This window comes from Lissotriton vulgaris, chromosome 11 (genome assembly GCF_964263255.1).
Source record: "Lissotriton vulgaris chromosome 11, aLisVul1.2, whole genome shotgun sequence".
NCBI lineage: Eukaryota > Metazoa > Chordata > Amphibia > Caudata > Salamandridae > Lissotriton > Lissotriton vulgaris.
The window spans coordinates 593,965,616-593,989,414 of NC_141699.1; the positions used below are offsets into that span (position 1 = coordinate 593,965,616).

At 45.6% G+C, this 23,799-nt stretch overlaps 1 protein-coding gene across 1 annotated transcript in view; it reads left to right on the plus strand.

Annotated features, from left to right (window-relative positions):
* BMP1 (bone morphogenetic protein 1) overlaps positions 1 to 23,799 on the plus strand; it is a 629,932-nt gene that overhangs the window by 410,931 nt on the left and 195,202 nt on the right. The window contains exon 9 of the mRNA XM_086943688.1: positions 10,911 to 11,013. Within this exon, the coding sequence (XP_086799814.1) occupies positions 10,911 to 11,013 (103 nt within the window). The remainder of the gene's footprint in view (positions 1 to 10,910; positions 11,014 to 23,799) is intronic.

The window sequence follows — 23,799 nt, forward strand, 5'->3', positions numbered from 1 at the left end:
AGGTGCACTCCACAACGTTGCGCGTGCTTTTATGTGCCACATTGTATTTACTCCCCCTTGGGGTGGATGGGTTGAGGTATGGAGTTAGTATGAATGACCAGAGGGCATATGCGCTGTCACCTTAATGGGAAAGAAAGAACCATTAATTTCGGTCACCAATACGTTAATCCAAGGTATATATTCAGGGTGGGTCACATTGATTTACCTAGTAGGTATCCTTCTCCGAATTCACCAGTAGCCAGACGTGTATGGATCCCACTGTTCCTGAATTTGTGGGTACTCCCTGGAAATTTGGCCACAATGTCTGTAATGATGAAGTTTTCATCACATATCACCTGCACGTTGATGGAGTGAGTGGATTAGCGGTTGCGGTATATGTATTCTGTAGCTGCAGGTGGGCAGATTGGTATGTGGGTCCCATTGATGCAGCCTATTACATGTGGGAACTGTGCCTTTTGGTAGAAATCCAGCTTGCTCTGCTGCAGCTCCGCCTATGTGCTGGGGAACTGTATGTAGTGATGCATTCTCTGCATCATGGCGTCCAGAAAGGAGTTGAAGAAACGGGACAGGCAGCTCTGTGACACACCACCTGCTGCGGCTATCACACTCTGGTAACTTCCTGATGCCTGGAGGTGCAGGCACCAGAGTACCTGCACATGGGTGGGTATTGTGTGCGCCCTTGGTGTCTGATGCTCCAGGTATGGTTGCAGGTCTCGTATCCGGTCAAGGATGGTGTGTGGGTGTAGCCTGTACCTGTCATGGATTTCTGGCTCAGTCATTTGGAACAGTGTGACACGCAGTCTGTAAACACGCTCTTCCCGTCTCCAAACCCTCTGTCCTGCTGCTCGTAAACGTAGCCGCCTTGCTATGACGTAGAGGGCCGCCATTGTGTTCACACTGTTGCATTTTGGGGTTGTTTTTATGCACTGCACCTGATTACCACCTGCTCTGGGTCAGTGGCAATTACCGAATTTTGCTGCATCGCATTACCAAATTTTTACAGATTCCTTATTTACCGATTCGGTATTTTGAGGTTTTGGTGTTGACCGATCAGTAAATAAGGAATCAGTAACTGTTTCCCTTTAATTTACTGATTCGTTATTACCAATAGCATTCAGTAATACCTACATCGCACAGGGCTAAATACCGGTCGGTAACGCTGAAATTTACCGAATTTCGGCTTTACCGACCGGTCTTTAGCCACCTACATGTAGCCCATAGTCAGGAGGGAGGACTTTCGTCTGTACCCGTAAATGGGACTGATTACTGGTCCGGATGAGTTGTTTCCAAAAATGTCAATAAAATCTCTAGAACGATTCACAGTGAATATTAAAAAATAGTTTACTACTGCCTAGAAAGAGAAAAAAATCTAGAAACACTACCTTCTGACAGTGAGAGCTGTGATGAAATTACTGGGTCTAATGGTGTCATGTATTCATTTGATTACGAATACAGTTCTACACATGAGGCTAAGTAAAGAATGGTCCATGGTCTCAAGTTATAGGGGATTGGCAAGACCTAGTTAGAACAGGCAAGATGGAGAAGAAATTAGTGGTTGTTAAAGGGGATACTATTCAGAACCATCCAGATCCATAATTGCATCAGATGCCTCACAAGTGGAATGGGGAGCACACCTTCACATTTTGAAAGTCATGTAGGATGCTGGAGCAGGATGCACACAAACAAATCATCTGTAGCTAAGACAGTATTCCAGGCCAGACAACACAACTGCAATATTCTGTTTGCAAGACCCAGTTAGGGAAGGTCGATTTCCTAAACACGGTTAGCTCAAGAGTTTTGGCACCAAACCAATGCTGGAAACATCTTTTTAATTGCCAGTCATGTTCCAGGAGAAGAAATCATTCGAGCACATTCCCTTAGCAGACAGTGAAGCTCTTCCGACAAATGGGAATTATCACAATTGTGGAATAAGTATTCAACATCATGGGGTAGACCCAGGATAGAGTTGTTCTCCTTAAGAGAAAATTCAGGATGCCAGGACTTCATATACAGACATTACCTTCCACTATCAAATAGAAAGGCATTTTGATGTGTGATAAATGTGTACTTATCTTCTGATACCATTAATTCCAGTAGTGATCAACAAGCTCAAAACATCCAAAATTAAACTTGTAGCATAATAGCACCCATATGGTCTTGTCAGATGTTTTTTTATTACAACTAACACAGTTGGCATAACAGAATGTGCTAAAGATTCCAGCACAGAAGGAAACTCTCCTCTGCGAGGGGAAAACAGTGACAAAATCAACGGCAGAATGTGCTAAAGATTCCAGCAGAAAAGGACAAATTAACAATAAAAAAACTGAAAGATATTTCATCCAAATCCTCAGAGTCTATAACTAGCAGCCTGGCTCCTGTCACACAGTTTCAACATACAAATATTCAACAGATGAGAAAGCTATAAGACCTTCCACAAAGAAGTGTTAAGCAGCAAAAGTGTGCAGATTTCTCAACTGGGCCACATTGTGTAAGGGCAACAAGATCTTCAAGGCATCACTAATTAGTTTAAACAATTAGACAATTCATAGATAACTAAAATCCTATCAATTTAGTACACACACACATATATACATTAATCAATTTAAAGAAAACCTTGTTTTATGCAAAAAAAACTATTATTTACACATAAAGCTATGTAAACCATAAATCATCTGGCAATTAATTACTTTGATCTGGTCTACAATATTTACAGTGTTCTATGTGGTGGGTGATCACACATTGCAAGTGAATGAGAACAACAGACCAAAGGAAAAAAGTCCCTTATGGTGATCATTGAAAAAGGCGATAGACAAAAAGATGGGCCGCAATTAATGCAGTTATGAAATATACAGAGCTGAATAACAATCAGAGAATCACAAAAACTATTTGCAAAGCTCCTTGCTGTTCATCATAATTCCCCTAATAATTCCTTTTCATTAATAATTATTAATGGCGTTTTGACCCAAAAGCAGCAATATAAGGGTCATCAGGGCAGACTAGGTTAGAGACCTCATAGTAGATACTGAGATTCCAATGAAGAGATATTCGGAGCAAGTGCTGATATGGACACGCTGACCATCGGATTAATTCCATGGCTGGATTTTGAAATTCTGGTTATTCAATTAAACACAAGCCGATTTACTCAGCTTCTTTAATATTGCTTGCCTATATCCAGCGGGCTCTTTTCCCACTGAACCGATCCTTAGAATTCATAATAACTACTAATTGTCAACAATAGAATAGTTGTTGACTCATTTGAGCATTATTTTTCACCATTTGGTCTGGATAGCTCTTCGTTAAAATCCTGGTAAAGTCAATTGGTATTTAAGGGTGGATTGTTATTTCTTTCTATTAAAACCTACAGATAGATATTTAATTACAAGAAATGTCACAGATTACCTTTGTAGGGAAGGATTTTGATGTTGGTTAAAGCCTCTGGCAAACTCTATGGGTTGAACATTTCCAATGAATTTCCTTGCAAAACACCAGATCTTTCAGCCAGTCTTTGAATGAAGGCGTAGTTCTGCCATTCCACGCCATTGCAACTCTATGCCTCCCCAGTAATACAGCCATCACCACCAGCTTTCGAGAATGCTTTGTGGTGTCCATGACACACCTGAGAAGGGCCACCATTGGGTTGATACTTGGGCCCCACCGCCGTCATAATCTCAGTTGCTTCTATCACCCTTGACCAGAAGCGTGCAACACCTAGACAGTTCCAGGTCAATTGAAAAAAGTCTGCATCTAGGCTGGAACATCTAACACTGATTTTTGCTACATGCAAAATGTAACCATCAAGAGTATAATAAACTCTATGCAAATATTCATAGTGTATCAATCTATAGTTGCCATTGGAGGGCACCTCTTTAGTCTGCCTACAGCAGTGGAACCACTGTTTATCCGGGGTCTCAGTACAAAAGTCTCAGGACCATTGTTGCCTAGCGTGGATTTTGTCCCCCTTCATCCCATTCACCATGGAATTATATAGCCTGGTTATCAATTTGGCACGCCAAAGACTGGTCTGGAAAATATTTAGGGGCTTCCACCCATGTGGTCTTTATAGGGAAATGGTGAACAATTCTTTCCTCAAATTTCTTGAAGTACAGTGTGTGAGAGTTTCCAGTGAAGTGTTGTTGTGCGTCCCCTGATAGTCAGCAAGCATGAGGAAATTGTGATTGGGGAATAAATCGCCCCTCTTTCTTATATTTTTCTTTTCCAATTGTGTACATAGCAGTGGGTTGTTCTCCATGTGTGTAAATAGATATTGCAAAATGTTGGTGTTATGTGAGTACGTCAGCAGACAATCCCACACCGCCACCATAGGGGACCATGCCCATGTTGCACGTTGTACCGTATTGATTTCAGAATTCGGTCTAGTCGCCATTTGGAACAGTGCAGCCCGAATCGGAAGCTTGGGAAACATTCCTCATTCCAGATCATAGTGTGGGACTTGCCTGCAATTATGTACCCAATGGTGTGCAAACTGAGCCTTTGCCACTAAATAGTAATTCTGTTTCAAGACTTCTTGTTACAAATTCCTCACTTTTGAATATTCCAAAGGTGTCACATTGGTTCCAGAAATATTTGTGCAAAGAATGTCACCCTCTAAAACGACAGTTTTCAAGCTCTTTAGGGACTGTTGTAAACAAATATCTGTGACAGATCTCTATCAGGTGTGCCTGGGGGCAAGCCATGTCTCCAAAGCCTATTGCGACTGCGTGTCGATGATCCCAGAGGTCATCAGGAAACGCTAGGCGAAACTGTCGCAAAGCAAAAGAAGGCTCCACAGGAGTACCATTCAAGTTTTGTACCATCTCCAGGGCCTTCTCTCAGACCATTCCAGCTCCTGCAGTCGATGGAGCAGCTCCAGGGGCCAGTTTTGATTGCTCTCCAAGTTGACATGTAAGCGTAAGAAACACAAGAAATCAAAACAGGACTTCTTGCCCTCACACCACTTGCATTTGTCTGACCAAGCGTGGGAAACCCTCACTGGAAAGCTTAGTGGTGCACCCTTCCACCAGCTACTCTAATCCAAATATATCCCCTGATTGGGATTCTAAGCAAGTAGAAACATTCAGAAAGCGTATCTTTTCTTCTACCACCCTAGCCCTCTCATCTGTTAAGGGAAGCTGTTTGTTGGGATGCTACTCACATGCCATTTTGGGATTCGGCGATGCAAGTTCTACTTGGTGTGCCTGAATACTTTCATCCTGTACTATCTCTGTGTATTCAAGATGTTTGTGATGCAACTAAGTTCAGGATATATGGTGGCTTGAACACCACAGATTCCATTGGGCTGCCCATGGGCACCAGCGTTAACATTCGCCACCATGCATGGCTGTGATCACCTGGGGTTTCCGGCGATGTCTAGTCCTCCCTGATGGACATGCCATTTGATGAGGCTTGCCTGCTTGGGGGGGAAAAGCTGATTCTGAGCTCGAGTGATTTCGGGAGAGCAGGGCTGCTGCTCTTTCTCTGAGCCTTTCTGCTCCACATCACCAAACGCAACAGTTCCAATGCTCCTTTCACAGCTTAGTCTGAGGTGTCCCTTACCGCCAAATCCCACAGAGAACCTAGCAATTTTGCGGTAGAGGCTGCACTGCCCACGCCCTGTGACCAAGGTCAGTGAGCTGCCCAGCCTACTACAGCCCCACCTGCTAAGCCTTTTTAGCTTGCCCTTGCAGGGACGCAGCCACCTAGTAGGAGGCAGAATCCACCAATCGTGTTGGACAGGTGGGTCCCCCAGATTTTCCGCAAGTGGTACATCTTACCCGTCCTCTCTTCTCTGCCGCACCTTCCACTGTCCCCTCAGAAACTGATGGAAGACCATCTCTCAATTTTGCAGAAGGAAATGCAAGCCCTTTTGGCCAAAGAGGCTATTGATAGTGTGCCTGTGCCAGAAGTAGGTTGTGGTTCTCATTCCCGCTACTTTCTGGTGCTTAAAGAAGGACTGAGATATCAGCCTATTCTAGATCGGAAACCTACTAATGCCTTCCTTAGAAGGACAAGTTAAAAATGCCTACCCTGACCCAAGTCTTGTCTGCACTTGACCCTGGAGACTGGATGATAGCATTGGACCTGCTGAACACTTATTTCCATATTCCCATCCTGCTGGTCCATCAACATTACCTGTGGTTCATGGTGGGAGAGGAGAATTTTTATTTTGCTGTGCTCCCCTATGGTCTCACCAGCACCCCTCGTGTGTTCTCGAAACTGATGGTGGTGGTGCCAGCACAGCTTTGGAGGTCAGGGGTGCCAGTCTTTCCCTATCTTGATGACGAGCTGTTGAAGGCGGGCTTGTCCCAGGCAGTCGTCAACCACCTCCAGACTACGGCAAACATTCTGTCCTCTTTTGGGTTTACTACCAATATGCCACAGTCACACCTGCCTTCTTCCCAGACGTTCCCCTTCATCTGAGCCATTCCAGACACGGCTCAGTGTTGTGCTGTTCTCCCGGGATAGAGAGTACAGGATATCAGGCTATTATACTTATCTTCCAGCCTCAGTCCTGGATTTCAGTTATTTTATTATTTATTTTATTTTAAGAGCTTTATATAGCGCTGGCTAGACCCAGAGGTATCCGAGCGCTTTACATGAGGTTCCACAAAATTACAAGATTACATCAGTTCCAATTTACATCAGTTGCTAGACAAACAATTACAAGAGCATAGAAGACGAGATAAGTGAAGTGTAGGGGGAAGGGGGTAAGGGTAAAGGGGTAGGAGAGAGATATGGCAGAAAGACAGAGGTAAGTCTGCCCAAAGTCCGGCTGGGTAGGTGATGGTCGAGGAGGAAGTCCCAAAACCCATCTCCTCTATAGCTATCAGGTAGCTCCACCGGGCATTGGCCAAATAGCTAGGTCTCAATGGGAAAACATTTAAAGAACATGGAGGGCAAAATAAATGGAGCGTAGAGGGGAGGGGGCAGGGGAGGTGAAAAGGGAGGATAGGGGAAAAGACAACAAGGAGAGACGAAATGAAGTCTGTCTAAAGGCCGACTGGGCCTTAAGTCTCAATGGGCTCAACATCAGGAGGATTTCTCCAGCCACATTCAGATTTCGGAGGTGACAGCAAAAGATCTGCAGTGATAGTTATTGGATCGCAATTGGGTCAGTGGCAGACCCTTCTCTCTTCCCCCACCCAGATCTGACAGTTGTTACTGATGTATCACTTCTGGCTTCAGTGGGCTTCTGGGGGATTTGGGGATCTGAGGTCTCTGGTCTCCATATAAACCTTCTGGAGCTGAGAGCCATCTGCTTGGTGTTGAAAGCCTTCTTGCTGTTGATCTTGGGAAGGCTGGTGCAGTTACTCACTGACAACAGCCCCACCTTGTGGTACTGCATCAAACAGGGTGGGATGTGGTCATGGAGCCTGTGCCAGGAGGCCTTGTGTAGTGGCTGTGATTTTCCTGGTAGTAAACCAACAAATTATTGAATGCCAGGGTGTGATAGATCAGTCGTTGATGCCTAGCGGATCACAAATGGAAGTCACACCCAGAGGTGGCACAAAGTATCTTCCATGAATGGAGAAAACTTTGGCTTAAATGTTCGCTACCACCAAGTATACACAATGCCAGCAATTCAGAGCATTGGAGTTTCCCATACACCTCTCGCTCAGAGAAGCATTCTGCCTTGAGGAGAACTCCAGACTCGTGTAAGCTATTCTGCTGATACCACTCCTGCCCCGAGTTCTCAAGAAAATTAGGACAGGCCCGGCATAAGTCTTCCTAGTGGCTCCAGATTGGGCATAGAGAGTTTAGTATCCAGAACTCCTGGACTTGAGCATGTGTACTATGATCATGCTGTCCCTCTGGGAAGACTTGCTTTTGAATCAGCAAGGCAGGGTTTTGTTCCCGGCCCTTCGCAATCTTTACCTTGATGTTTGGAGATTGAGTGGTGACCTCTGAACACCTTCAACCTTCCTGTGGAGCTGGTGATGTTATCTTAGCAGCCAGGCGTCCCTCAAAGAAAACCATATACGCCTGTCTTTGGAAAACATTTTTGGCTTGGTGCGGCACACGCCAGATTGACCTCCTCCAGGTCAAGTGATCTGATAGTCTGTTATTTATTCGGTCTGTTGCCCAGCAAGCCTTTTCTTTGGGTATAGTTGAGGGTTACCTTTCAGTTCTTTTGGTTGCCAGATCAGCCCTCATTTTTTAAGTCATTGGTTGTGATGCAATATTTGAAAGGTCTGCAACACCTTTTGGCATAACCCAATAGGACCTTAAGTTGTTCCTGACTTATCAGAAGTGCATTCTATTCGAGCCACTTCGCAGCTGTCCTTTTTGACTCCATACGATCAAGACTGTGGTCCTCATAACCATCACTTTGGCACAGAGTGTGATGGATCATAATTCTCTTTGTGTTACTCCTCCTTACACTTCCTTCTTCCCTGACAAACTGGTTCTACGAGCACGGGCATCCTTTCTCCCGCAAGTTGTAACACCTTTTAACATTGGTCAAACCATCACTCTGCCGGCGGTCTATGCTCCGCCTCACTGATGTAAGGGGGAGATTTGACTTCATTGTTTGGACCCCAACCGATCGTTGAGCTTCTGTATATTTTGTACCAAAGAACATTGGTTGGACAATCTGCTCTTTGTAAGGTTCACTGTAGCAAAAAAGCCAGGTAGTGCAGAAGAGACCTTTTTTCTTCTGTATCGTGCTCTGCATTAGAATATTTGATGTATTGCCAAAAAAGGAGCCTCCGGAAGGACTGCATACTCGTTCTTCTAGCTCTAAAGCAGCTATCACTTCATTGACATACAAATTCCCTGTCCTAGACATTTGCCAGGTGGCTATGTGGGCATCCCTCCATATGCTCACACAGCAATATTGCCTGGACAGTCTGGTTCGCCAGAAGAGGTAGGGCATTTTGCTTGCTCGGTCCTGTAGGACTTCTGGATTGAGTCCATCCACAGACCCACCTATGAATGAGTATTGATTTGGTATCTATTCAAAAGGTGAGGAATCTGCCACTCGAAGTCTGTATCAGAAGTGTTCCTCCCAGTTCTGTGGTTGGCCTTTACCAATCAATAAGTTCCAAGTCTAAGAATCCGCACACTGTCTACCATTTGTATTTTCAGCTCTGCATCTGGGGGCACAGACAGTCTTAAACACAACTGACGTCTGTGCGAGGAAGTGTCACATATAGAGGTCATGCACGCCACAATCAGAATGGCGTCAGTGCAGAGCTGCAAGGTGCCACTTTCTGACACATAGAAGAACTGCTGAAAAATGTTCAGATAAAGTCTGCCACCTAGGGAATATTCAAAAGGTGAGGAGTCTGGGGCTACATAGTCTCTACCAGCATTAGAATTACCGAAAGTGAGTACCTTGTTCTTCTCAAAGTTTGGTGCCTCAAAGCCAGCCTTATTATACGGTAGTTGAAGCTTTGCTCAGCTGATTCTAAGCTGCCCTCCTGCCCACACCTGTTAAATCATAAGCATTGTAAGGTGGACTAAAATAGCCCTGTTAAGTGGTATGTGGATGTTCTGAAAGAGGTACAATAGTTTTGGAAGGACAATAATCATCATTAGGGGCATTCTTCCCGCCATTGCTGGTGGGAGCTTGATCCATCTTTTCTGAGAATCATTAATCGAGATCATTCATTTTTTATAGTTCTCAACCACAACAGTGAGAATGTTCTATTGTACATTATCCCCAGATATCTTAATTGGCTACATCTGCCACTGTAACTGAAACTCTGTGTGCAATCTAGATGTGTTAGCTGTCAGTGGAACCATGACTTATTTGGACCAGCTTATTTGTAGCACTACCATCTGATAATTCTTTGAATGCACATATCACAAGGTTTAAATTCTGCGTAGGATGTTTAACCAGTAGTAGTAGTATGCCTTCTATATATGCAGGGACAAGAGCTTATCACACCTCCCAATCTGTATCTCACAGCCATAGTGATGCTCTCACAATATACGCACCAAAGGCTCCATCACCAATGCGAACAAGAGGGCGTACAACAGACACCCTTGTCTCGTTCCCCTTCCTATATTTATTAGTCCAGGGAGTTTATTTACTTTAATACAGGCCAAGAGGCATATATATATATATAGTAATTTAATCCAATGCAGAAAAACCTCCAGGCCCCCATGCGCTCTAACATTGTTAACGGAAATGGGTATTCAATAGAATCATATGGTTTTTCCATATCTAAGAAAGTCACCACCACTTCCTTACTTGGGTCTATTTAATGTTTTATAATAAACAGAGTACGCAAGTTTTCTTCTGTGGATCTCCCCAAGATAAACCCTCCCTAATCGGACCAGTGCAGGCATCAGTGGCAGCAACCTATTGGCCTGTATTTTCGGCAATATTTTGCTGTCAACATTGATCAAGGACAAAGGGTGATATGATCTGCATAGCTCAGGAGGTTTTCCAGCGTTTGCTGGGGGTTGGGTGCAGAGCCTTGCAGGCCAGGCCATGCAGACAACAGCCCGCCCCACCCCCTCGCACAGCCTAAGGCCATGCTTGGTGGGCTGTTAGGGTGCCAGGTCCTGTGGTCTAACCCTCACAGTGCACTGCCGGTCATAAGCAGTGTATTGGTTTATGGCAGGAGCGTTAGTTAGCTCAGTAAACTATAATTGGTGAATTTTTGTATTTTTTGATTAAATGTTTTTCTATTATTTCAACACCTAACTATGAGGTCACTCTAACTTTGTTTTTTTCAGTTAATATTTATACACACACCTTTCTATTCCTGAGCTACTGTTTCTCCTCTGTTACACATCTTTCTAATGCTCACTTCTGGTTCTGTCCTCTTATCTGGTTTTTCACTTGATTCACTTCTCCTCTTTTTCAATCTGCATGTTGCTGTGGTGGATGCTTTTTTTAATGATATATGACCCAGTGAGATAACGGTTCCCTCACTTATACACAAATCTCCTTCTTCCAGATTATTCTGAACTTCACCAGCATGGATCTTTACCGCAGCCGCCTCTGCTGGTATGACTACGTGGAGGTGCGCGATGGTTTTTGGAGGAAGGCTCCACCACGAGGTAATGTCCCAGTAATTGAGCGTGACTTGGATGAGAGGAAACTCAAGTTACAAACAACGTGTAATGAAGGGTAAAGTAATGGATGTCCTTGTGTCCTGCTACAAAACACTACACTGTCCATGACGAACCTCTTCTTAGTCAACAAGCACCAGAAATCATAAAAAGCAACTCACCGGATATCCCAGAACCCAAAGCAAGCTTTTCACACTTAGACATAACTGCCATCCATTCAAGGTTCCATGCTTGCTGTTTAGCTATTTCTGGGTGAAATCGAAGGGACTTTTGCAACTGGGCAAGGAACCTCTCCTTGCTGCCTCCAGCAAAATTTAGATATGATAGAACCTGAATCTTGTAGACAACATCAATTACAATTCAATCAGTCTTTATTCGATTATAAACAATCATAAAAGACACATGTACAAAAAGACATTTAAGAAACCAAATTGGCTAATAAAACATATAAAATATCTATGAAATCAATAAAAACCATTATTAAATCTTATTTCAGTACATACATACATTTCTATCATCAAGGGTGAATAGGGCCGAAACCAAAAGATAGATCCACAATTAAATACAACAGGAAAATCACAGAGATTCAGCACATATTGACCTATTTGTATTAGAGAGTACAGAAACACCAAACTCAGCAACCCTGTTGCAAGATGGAAAATAAAGTTTTAAGGTAATTACATAAATACATATTTACATAGTTACGTAGTGCCCTGCATCCTGATCCTTCTTATGGCCCATGTCCAGCTCCAAACTTTTGCCATAGCCACCACCACAACTTCGCTGGTATCAGATTTTATAATACGCAAAGCCATTTGGGAGGATCTTGTTCCCATTTTGGCACAAACTGGGTTAAGCCATTTTTTGTGAGGCGCCTTGTATGCAGGGCAGACAAAAATGATATGCGACAGAATCTCTTCCCCACATAAACAGGAGTGACAGAGTGAGTCTTGAACAGACCCCCAGTTTTTAGTAAATGATTTTATAGGGAGACTTCCCTCTCTAAATTGCTGGTAAAGCTTCCTGTCTCCAAAACTGGTAATGATGTCCGATAAGCCTCCATACTACACTCAATTTTTTGACTCGGAAAGAGGCCTGTTAAAGAATCTCAGTTCACCTGAGAAAAGAATTTCTGCCAGATCAGCTCCCTTTATAAGACTTTACGTTCCGCTTTTGAGGGAAACAAGTTCCCTCTGGATCCCGCCATAAGTGGATCAGGCCCATACTTAAAAGAGCCACCTTAATCTTGTGTAACCATGTAATCTTATTGGATTTATCAGCATCTCTAATTTTATTAAGTTCCTGCGCATAGTCTGCCAACTCTGGGGTGGTCCAAAGCCGTTGACAATAGGCAAGAGGTCTAAAACCTGCTTCCTCATCAAAGGAAATGTACCCAAGGTCCATCAATAACGGCCTTAAAGGTGTTGACATCGGGAGACCAGTCAATGCCCTCAGGAACTTGTTCTGAGCTTGGACTGAAAAAAATACATTTTCGAACCCCCAGAGTTCTGCTCCATAGATTGAGGCTCTAACCTTTCCTTGATAAATAGCCATAGCCGGAGGAACTGGTTTGGTTAAGAATAGACGATGTTCTTTCAGGAGGGCCCCCGCTAGTTGATTGTGCTTTACAACCAGTAGGTCCATCTGTGACTTCCAATTCAATCTTTTGCCCAAGGTGATCCCTAGATAGGTAAAATAATACGTTTGTTCAAGGGAGAGATTATTCATTACTACTCTTGCTTTCACTGATTTACTTTTATGCAGAACCATGAATTTAGTCTTGGCGACATTAACTATAAGTTCATGGTCATCGCAAAACAAGATAAATCGGTCGAGGGCTCTATGCAGACCAACTTGAGTTTTTTTTACTAAATTAAAGTATCGTTCGCAAATATTAGTAGTGGGCCCTCGAACCACTAGTCCGTGGGGTAGTCAGAATAATATGATACCACATTGTTGATAAACAGGGAGAAGCGAGTAGGGGCTAAAACGCACCCCTGCCGCACTCCCTTGTTAACCAAAAAACGTTTTGTTGTCTCCCCTCGTTGTCCCCATCTTACTCGGGCATAAGTAGAGTCATGTAGTTTAATGATGAATGAAAGGATCTCTGCAGGTATCCCAGCTTTATTAAGAGTGTCTCGGAGTTTATTACGGGGCACTAAGTCAAATGCAGACTTAAGATATATGAATGCTGCATAGAGGGTGCCCCCAGCTAAGATCACGGTGTTCCAATCTATCATCATGAATCTAAAGACTTGGTCTATAGTGCTGACATGGGGGCGAATTCCTGCTTGATAGGCGGCTAGTATCTCATTATCAGCAATCCACCTATTTACCCTACTCAGCACTAATCTAGCCACCACCTTTTGCATAGTATCAATAAGACTGATGGGCCGGTAGTTGCCCAAGGTGACCCCTAGATAGGTAAAATAATACGTTTGTTCAAGGGAGAGATTATTCATTACTACTCTTGCTTTCACTGATTTACTTTTATGCAGAACCATGAATTTAGTCTTGGCGACATTAACTATAAGTTCATGGTCATTGCAAAACAAGATAAATCGGTCGAGGGCTCTATGCAGACCAACTTAATAGGCGGATAGTATCTCATTATCAGCAATCCACCTATTGGGGAGGCTCGGTCCCCTTTTTTATATATGGGGATAATTTCCGCCCTGTGTCATCATTCTGGGATGGGTGCACCTCAAGCTAGGCCATTGGCAAGAATGAAGATGTATTTCAGCCAGTTCTCCCGGTCAGATTTAAATATGTCTGCCGGGATGCCATCCCGCCCCGGGCTCTACCTGCAGCCACCCCATCAAGTGCACATTCTATTTCTAGCTGGGTAAATGATAATATCTCCTCTAAAGCAATACACTTACACTGTTCTGAGTCGTGTATGTGAGATGAAAATTGGGACTGAAAGTATGTAACCCAAGCTTCTGGTAAAACATTATTAGTAGGTACCGGGCCCACATTGTCACCTCCTCACTTAATTAAGTGCCAGAAACGACACCAGTTTTTACTGTTACATGCTACTAACAGGTCCTTCCATCGATTCTCATCCTGGTCCTTTGTTGCCCGTTGTTGGATAGTCTTATATTCAGACCTCCTACTCCTTACCTCCTGGACAGAGCCTGCCCTGATTGCACTGGACAGAGCCCTGTAAGCCTTCCTACAAGCCCCATCGTATGATTTAGCTGCTTTATACCCTGGGCCCCTATAGCTTCACGCTCTAGGTTTTACCAGATAGGATCCAAGCTTGATGAACAGACCCTCATGGTGTGCTGTAAGGGCTAACAAGGTGTCCTCATTAAGATCTAATTGGGAAAGGGCTACCAAGGAATCTGCTAGCGTTAGCTTGATTTGGGTTACAGTGGCCCCATCCACGGTGACCTGCTCCCATTTTAACCTGCGTGAATCATTGGACATAATCACATCTGATGGTACCGTGTCCGGGATACCACTCCGGTTCTGGGTACAGATCACGTCTAGTGTCAAAAAAAGAGGTTCAATGTCGCTCTCTGGTCTTATCACGACCTCCATATCCCTCAGCCTGTGCCAGAGTTCTATATTACTGAGGAAATAATCAATCCCACTTTTCCTTGCCCCATTACTGAAGGTGAAATTACCTTCTGTGTCTGATTTTGATCTACCATTTACTGCACGGAGCTCACACTCCATTGTAATACTTTTAAGCTGAAGCACAGCTTCAGTCAATATTTCTTAACTGTTGCAAGTGATAATGACGGGACGCCCCAAACCGCATCTTCATCACTAGTTAGATTCCCATCCTCATAACCAGGAGGCTCAAACGTGCAATTAAAATCCCCCGCAATGATCTTATTGAAAGACCCCTTTACAGTTTTCAGAAAAGAATCCAAACTAGAGATGATAGTGAAGGCCTTTCCACCTGCCTGCCCTCTTGCATAGATGTTTATAAGTATACACTCAGACTCATGCATAGAAGTTATTCTGATGGCCTGAATGTCTGGGTTATAAATCACTAACCCCTTAACCTCAAAACTAGCTTGTTGTCTCACCCATAACAGTAACCCACCAGATGGACGCCCTTTACTACTAGGAATTGCTGGCTTGCCGAATGCCAAAAAGCCTGTCCGAAAGATTGTGTCCATAGCCCAGGTTTCTTGGAACGCAACCATGTCACATATCTTCATAAAGTTAGTCCAGTCCTCTGATCTGGTCTTCGTAAGCAACCCCGCAATATTCCAGGATATTATATTAAATTGCTCTTGGCCAAGCCCATCCTTTGTCCAAGCATAGACATATTCTCAATACTCTGGTCCCAATTGGGGTTTATTGGATTAAGATGTGAATCAAACTGATGGAGGGTGTCAAAAGAATTAGGGGTCTCTTCGTTCAAACGTGTGACAGCAAGTGACAGTCAATCACATCCATCTAGACCAGGCAATGGAGCAAATGTATTTACCAAATTAAGACCAGACGGATATGCATAGCTCCATAGTGGTTACTAAGATTGCCATTGTTAGCCCTCGCTCCTAGTAGGGAGTTGTGATAGGGACTGTAAAAAACCCTAAAGGAAGCACAGAGATTTTAGCAGAACAAAATCCTTCACTCCTATCTCCCAGACAGTCAAGTATAAGCCTAACGGCATGCACATTATTGAAATTAGCCACCACACAATCTCCCCCTCCATTCTTCAACGATTAGCCAACCCATGAGGAGCGTCTGGCCATTATAAGTTGTTTGCAGATGTCCCAGCCCCAAACCCCCACTTCTTTCAGTTTAACATTCAGACAGTGCATAGTTTTTGCCATTAACTGTTGTGTGGATTCCTCCTGGCCTTCCTGCAAAATAGATACATTCCCCAAAACTACTACCATTGGTGCAGCAGCAGGAGGGAGATTTACTACCCTATGATCATGTTTAGATAAGCTATTTCCCTGCCCATGATTGATTACAGGTGGAACATGTCTCTTGACCTCAAGGGCAGGTATTAGTTTGTTATCTACAGTTGATACCTACAGTGCGCCTAGTAGTCCTACCAAGGGGACCATCTCCCTCCTCCACAGGCGTACTCGGAATGAGCTGGGCAGACTCCCCAGATGTATTTACTACCTCACTCCCCCCACCTTCCTGGTTCTCCTGTGCCGTTTTCAGGGGCAGTTATCACCCCCTATTACTAGATCGCATAGTGGGTATTAAATTAGATTGCTGTGAGATATCAGTTAGTAAGTTTGGGATTATAGGATTGGTAATCACATTAAACCCTGATTCAATAGACCCAGTTTTCTCCCCCAGTAAACCCATGGCCGTCGCATGATTAGACACTGCTAAAAGTTCGAGGTTGATTACTTTCTACTCTATTGCAGTCAATTTTTCAAGAATTGGCGAGAATGATGCTGTTATAAGGGCCCGCAGTCTAGTCCATAGGCTCTTTTCATTTTCGCCCATCAGAGCTCCAGTGGTAGCCACATTCTGACAACATCTTTATAGTGTGTAGCTGGTAGACCCTCAGAGTTTACGAAGAAGTAAAATGCACTAGTAACATGTGTCTGGAAGGTTGAAGCATGGCTGCTGAATCAGTCAAAGCAGTGCTTTATTTTCTAGTACCAAAGCTGGGTTGTAACACAGGTCCCTGCGGGCCAGGGAGTCCCCAGCCCTTCAATGGCCCTGCATGGCCTAGACTCAGGGGCTCCTCATTATATTTTGCAGATGGGCCCTTCTTACACCACCTTACCAAAGTATCACTATTGAAAACAACCATTCTCCAACTAGACTGAAATCCTGACCCAAGAGGATTATTAAATGTAACAATATTTCTATAGTGCGGTATACCGATTCTTATGCATGTGTTGCATTGATAGGTTCCCAATCCATCTCTAATTTGTGTTCATCTGTTCTCTAAAGACCACCCTAAAATGAGCTGGGGCGGATTTCGACGGGGTCGACATTTTACACTTGCTTTTTGTAGGTGCAGTACCACCATTGGATTTAGAGCCCTAAAGCAACATGGTTCAGCTTGTGATAGAATGAGTCCTAATACAATACCTGCTGTATAACACTCTCGGCTGAATTTGTATTCACTTGGTTACAAACACACTGTTGCTAATGGTAATTTCTGTGCTGTAAATCTACCAGAAAAGACAAAATTGTAAGGTCTTCCGATAATTAGCATCTCTAACCTTTCCACACTGTTGAACGTTAGTGGCTAGTTTACTCCCCAACCCCTACCTCTCAGATCAGTCTCGGAGTGAATCAATTCAGGTGTCTCTGATTATACGTCAGAGAGCCAGGAGCCACTGTGCAACTATAAATCCTTTAGCAGAGTGATAATCAGATTATTTCTGTAGATCCTCTAATAGCAAATTCAGTGAACAGTGCTGAAAGAGTTCTTTGCCTAGGTCCTGCCTCTGTGCACGATTACCCTAGTTTCAGGAATGTGGTATTATTTATGAAGTTGGGCATTCTGTTGCTGGTTTCGGAAAGAGAAATGATTTGGTCTTTAACCAGGATTCGTTGGGCCACAAAAATTATATTTTAAAAGGTTTTTGGACAAAATATAGAGTTGTTAGTATGGAAAGAAGAAATATCGAAAATAAAATATCCTGATACATAAATATCATGATGCAAGAATATTGTTGACAAGATTATCGTTTTTGAGTTAAGTAATATTGTTTTGAATAATATCAATGTATTTAATATTGGTTTCAGTAATATAGCGGTTAGACATATTGTTTTTATAGTTATTTTAATGTGTTTTCGTTGACAAATTAATTTTGTGTTACTATTGTTTATATAAATGTAATCATTTTTTTTAAACATAGCATGTAATTTTAAGTGATTTAGAAATGTTTATTTAAATATTTTATTTTGTTTCTTTTTATTGAAAATATAAACAAGCAAGGCATGAAACATGTGATACAAAGTGCCAGTTCAATCAAGGAAGGAAAGAAAATACAATGAGCAGCAATCGACATAAGGAGAGGGGAGGGGGGGGGGGGGACAGGGGCAAAACTTAATAAAGGTACAATAAAGTGGTCAAAACGCATGGGTCAGGGGGAAGGTGGAACATCAATGATGTTATCTACTGCAGGCGGTGTACATATGTCTCCACGATAACTATTCCAAGGTCCCCACACTCTACACCACTTCCGGGGACGGCCCCGGGCCAGATACACGGTCTTTTCCCTGAACATACACCAATCCATGTTTTCCTTCCATACTTCCACTGTAGGAGGCCTTTGGGACCCCCACAACTGAGCAATATCTCGCTTGGCAATCATGGCCCCCAGAGATGCCCACTGAGTCTGAGCTACATTATAATCTGTGGGTTCCCAAACGTTCAACAAGCAACGTCTGGCCGCCGGCAAGAGAGCGATACCCGTCACTTGCTTCATAACCTCATGGACCCCGCTCCAAAAAGCAGCAATCTCAAGACATTCCCAAATAGTATGGATAAAAGTTGCGACCTGCCCACACGCTCGCTTGCATAATCCCCGTCAGAAAAGCCCATTCGGACCAAACGGGGGCCCGTGACGTAAATCATGTGGAGGATCTTAAGTTGTACCAGTCGGAGTCGAGCTGGAATCGCGAACCCCTTGGGAGAGGAGATCGCAGACTGCCAGTCCTCGTCATCCAATTCAAGGCCGTCACGGGTCCACAAGTCCCGAAGATGTAACAGGAGGTCTGACCTATTATTAATTAATTTCTTGTAAACAAGGGAGATAGTACTGTCAGGTACATGGCCATCCAACAGCCTATCTTCAAGCGGGGAAGATTCCGGAATTACCTCACTCATAGGGAAAACCGACGTCAAGGCATGGCGAACCTGGACATAGCGAAAGTACTCTGTGTCGCCCAATTCAAACTCCGTCTTTAACATCTCAAACGATTTCACCTGGCCCTTAACCCAGAGGTCACCCACCTTACTGATACCGATGAGGTCCCACTTGTCGAACCCCTTGGTCTTCCACAGCTTCCCAAGCTTGTCCGAACCGAAGAGCGGGGTCGGTAGAGTCAAGCGATCTTTCCACCCCAAGGAACTATTAGCGTCCTGCCACGTACGCACTGCCGTCCGCGTAGGCCCCGACAGAGTCTTGGCCACCGATTTTGAGTACAGCGCCCCATAATAATTGCCCCCGGGCAACAGCCATCTGTCCATAGCAAAAGCAGGATTCAATTCAGGACCATACATACCATGATTAATGGCCCAAATTGAGAAGCCCAATAATAACGTTTGATGTCAGGGAGAGTGTGGAGTGTGGGGGTGTGCGGGCCGGAATAACAGGCGTGGCGGCCGGATATAATGTGCTATGATTAGCAAGAGTTTTATTGAATACAGAGAAGTCAAGCCCTTGGGCACGGTGGGTAGGTACAGGCTTCGTGGGTCGGGTTGGGGTTCCTAGCGAGGAGGGTCCGATGGTGAGAACACAGGCAGGTCTTCTACTGCAGGGCTGATGTCCTCCTTCCTGGTTGCGGGCATTGGTGTGTCCCTCGGAGATAAAGGAAAGAGACACAGGGCTGTTAGTTCCAATGGTCACGGAACTCGGTCGACTGACACCGGCACCGGGGAGTGTGAGGGAGGGCGGTAGGGCAGGGTAAGAAGGGAAGGAAAAGACGGGAAGTAGGTATAGAGTGCAAGTTGGGGGGGGTTGTGCGTAATGTACTATACAGTGTCGGGGTGATTATACTATACAGTGGGGGTGCGCGTGACTTCTGTACAAGATTTACACTATTTATACTAACTACACGGGGAGGGGGAAACACGGAGAATGATAACGGTTTACTCACGTGCCCCGCCGTAACTCTCATCCGAGTTACGGCCGCTTTCCAGCCACCTCCTGAGGACGCCACCAATCCTCGCACCAAACGTCTTCCTCTTCTTCCTTCTCTCGCCTTGTCCTCTCTCCTACAATCTCCGCTGTCGGTCCTTCGCGTGCCGCTAACTCCTGCCACGTGTCCTCCGCTGGGAACCTCTCCTCCTCTGAGTCGCCGGCTTTTCTATCATCCGATCGGGTCCCTGAGGAAAGGCTTCCGGGGTCAGGCGGGGTCACTTCCGGTCCTTTAGTTGCCGTTGTACTTCCGGGGTCAATCCATGACGCTTCCGGTCCGCTGTGCTCCGGTGGTGCTGTCGGCGCCTGCAGGGAGACAGAGAGAGGTGTAGCCTGTTTTGGCTGTGGGTTAGTGATGCCGCCTGTATGGGCGTCCCTACGGTATCGCTGTGCCCTGGAGGTAAGGGGCGCCCCTTCACATCCCCTTTCCCTGGGATTGTTTCTTGTAGGGGTTGGGGGAGGTGGATACCGGGAGAGGTAGTCTGCATTGGCCTGCTCTAGCCCTTTTCGATGTAGTGTTCGAAAGCGGAAGGGTTGAAGAGAGAGAAACCACCTGAGTACTCGATCATTGTTACCCCGGTTACGTGCCATCCACTCCAGAGGGGCGTGATCAGTGTACAGAATGAATTCCCGCCCCTCCAGGTAATACCGGAGGCTTTCGATCGCCCATTTAATGGCGAGTGCCTCCTTTTCAACCACTGAATAGTTGGTCTCTCGGGGAAATAATTTCCTACTAAGGTATAGGATAGGTTTTTCAGCACCCTCTGCGTCTTTTTGGGACAGCACAGCCCCCAAACCCTGGTCAGACGCGTCGGTTTGCAATATGAAGGGCTGGGTATAGTCAGGACTCATCAGTACTGGCTCAGAGGTTAGGGAATGTTTGAGTAGGTGAAAGGCATGCAACAACAAGGGGGTTGGGTGTTTGAGGATCTCTTCCGTTTTCGTTGTTTTCTTCAGGAGATCTGTCAGGGGGGCTGCAGTATGGGAGAAATTGGGTATGAACCTCCTGTAGTATCCCAACATACCCAGGAAGACACGGAGATCTTTACGGGTTTGCGGAAAAGGTATGGCTTTGATGGTCCTGACCTTGCTGTCCTGTGGACGGATATGCCCCTCACCCAGCAGGTACCCGAGATACTTCACGCTCTGGGCCGCTAGAGTGGTCTTGGAGGGGTTAATGGTGAAACCGAAAGCACCTAGGGAAGAGACAACCGATCGCACATGAGACGGGTGTTGTTCCCAGGTGTCGCTATAGATGACTATGTCGTCTAGGTAAGCGCCTGAGTAGTGGGAGTGGGGTTGTAGGACCTGATTCATGGCCCTTTGAAATGTCGCTGGGGCTCCATGAAGCCCGAAGGGCATTACTTTAAACTGGAACAAGCCCTCTGGGGTGGAAAAGGCGGTCTTGTGTTTGTCCTCTGCTCTTAAGGGGATCTGCCAGTATCCCTTGCAGAGGTCAAGGGTACTTATATATTTAGCCCTGCCGATGCGTTCGACCATCTCATCTACACGTGGAAGGGGGTATGAGTCGAAGGCTGAGATCTTGTTCACCTCCCTGAAATCAATACAAAATCTGGTGGAGCCATCGGGTTTTGGAACTAAGACGATGGGCGAATTCCAGCTACTGCAGGAGGGTTCTATGATACCCATTTTTAACATTTGATTGGTTTCCTCTTTTATGACAGCTCTACGGGCTTCCGGGACACAGTATGGTCGCTGTCTGACTATTTTCCCGGGTTCCGTATGGATGGCATGTTCTACTACAGTAGTGTGCCCCGGTAAGGATGAAAACACTGTTCGTACTGATGACAAGGACTGGCACAAGTCCTGTTTCTTGCACTCCGATAGATCTGCATCAAAGCAGCATTCAAACGGGAGGGGGCTAACACCAGACAGGACGGGACGGGGCCCCTCCCATTTCTTTAGGAGGTTGATATGGTATATTTGGGTGGACCCCCGGTTGACGTCTGTTTGGACTTCATATGTGACCGGAGTCACTTGTCTGGTGACAGTGAATGGACCCTGCCATTGTCCTAGCAACTTATGGTCCGAGGAAGGAAGGAGCAACAGTACTTGGTCCCCGGGAACAAAAGACCGGGGTTTGGTTCCCTTGTCGTATTGTTGCTTTTGAGAGGTTTGGGTGGTCAGGAGGTTCTGTCTCACAATCTCTCTGATTTCTCCTAAATGTGTTTTTAGATTGTTGACGTATTCGGGGAGAGGACGGGTCCGATCTGGCTCGGCTTCCCAGGCCTCACGAGCCATGTCCAAAAGAGTCCGGGGTGCCCGACCATACAGCAGTTCGTAGGGCGAATAACCCGTGCTGCTTTGTGCTTTGCAGCGGATGGCAAAGAGGGCCAAAGGAAGCATCTCCTCCCACCTTCTGCTCTCGAGACCCAAACGTTTTTTCAAGGTGGTCTTTAGCGTGGCATTATAGCGTTCCACCAAGCCGTCCGTCTGGGGGTGGTAGGCGGAAGTTCTTATTTGTTTAATACCCAGATTAGAACAGACTTGGCGCATAAGAGAGGAGACAAAGGGTGTGCCTTGATCGGTCAATATTTCCCTTGGAAACCCCACCCTAGAAAAAATGGAAATGAGAGCTTTGGCGATGTTCTGGGTGGTTGGTTGACGGAGAGGCACAGCTTCAGGGAATCGCGTGCCGTAGTCCACTACCACTAATGCATACCTACAGCCGCTTTTGGAGGGTAACAGGGGGCCTATAATGTCCATACCAACCCTAGTGAAGGGGATGTCAATCAGAGGGAGTGGCTGGAGGGGAGCTCTCGGTGGTCGGTACCGGCTGGTTCTTTGGCACACCGGGCATTCCCGACAGTAGCGTTTCATCTGAGCATACACGCCTGGCCAGTAAAACTTCTCCAAAATCGCCTCTCCAGTCTTTTCATCACTGAAATGTCCTCCCAACAGATGGCTGTGAGCCAGAAATAGCACCCTATCTCGAAACAGCCCCGGGATAACCAATTGAGTATTGGCCTGGGGTCCTCCCTTCCGATACAAGAGTCCGTTCCGTATGAAGAAGTAAGGACCTACTTGTAAGGGGTCCTCATTGGGGAGCGCACGACCCCAGGCATCCTGCAGTACTGGATCCTCTTGCTGTGTTGCGCGGAATTCCCGGTCAGTTTCCCACGGATGATTGTCCACCTGTGCGGGGTAGGCCAAGGCGAATTCCCTCTTTTCTTTTTTTCTTTGGGCTTTGGTCTTCAAGGGTTTGGGAACCTCCACTGAAGCCGGGGAATCCCGGGAGAACGGGGCCTCAGCCCACCATTTCTTCAGGGAGTCGGTGGTGTCCTGTAGGAGATGGGGAAGACCACTATAGTCGCTCCCTAGAATAGCCTGTTCAGGTAGGTTGGGCACCAAACCGACTGTCAATAGGCTTCCTTTGTCAGTAGGGTGTTGCACACATACTTGTGCTGTTGGGTAACATTTTGTGTCTCCGTGGACACATTTGATGGCCACCGACCCTGTCACAGGTCCCACTGCGTGAGGTAGTTCTTGGGGACGCAGAACACTATGGCGGCACCCTGTATCTGCAAGTGCCATCATTCGGTGTCCGTCGATCTGTACTGGGCAACGGAAGGGTGGAGGGGTTGATTCTGTGGTGAGACACACATAGTTCCTGGTCAACCCTATCTCCATGGGTTCCTCCTTTTGGGGGCATATGCGGGCTATGTGCCCGTATCCACCACAATGATAACATTGGGGACCTGGTTGAGGTGGTCTCGGCATGACCGGATAGGGCATCAGTGGGGCTGGCTCTGGTTTCCGGACCACCGGAGGTGGTCGTGATGGTCGGAGATGGTTGCCACGGGAAATGTGGGTAGGGTGTTCTTCCTTCACCCGCTGGGATTCCTGGGCTCGATTGTAGGCACTGGCTATTTCGACAGCACTGTCGAGAGTCAACCGGGCATGTTGGCGCACCCACTTCTGCGTGGCGGGATGTAGA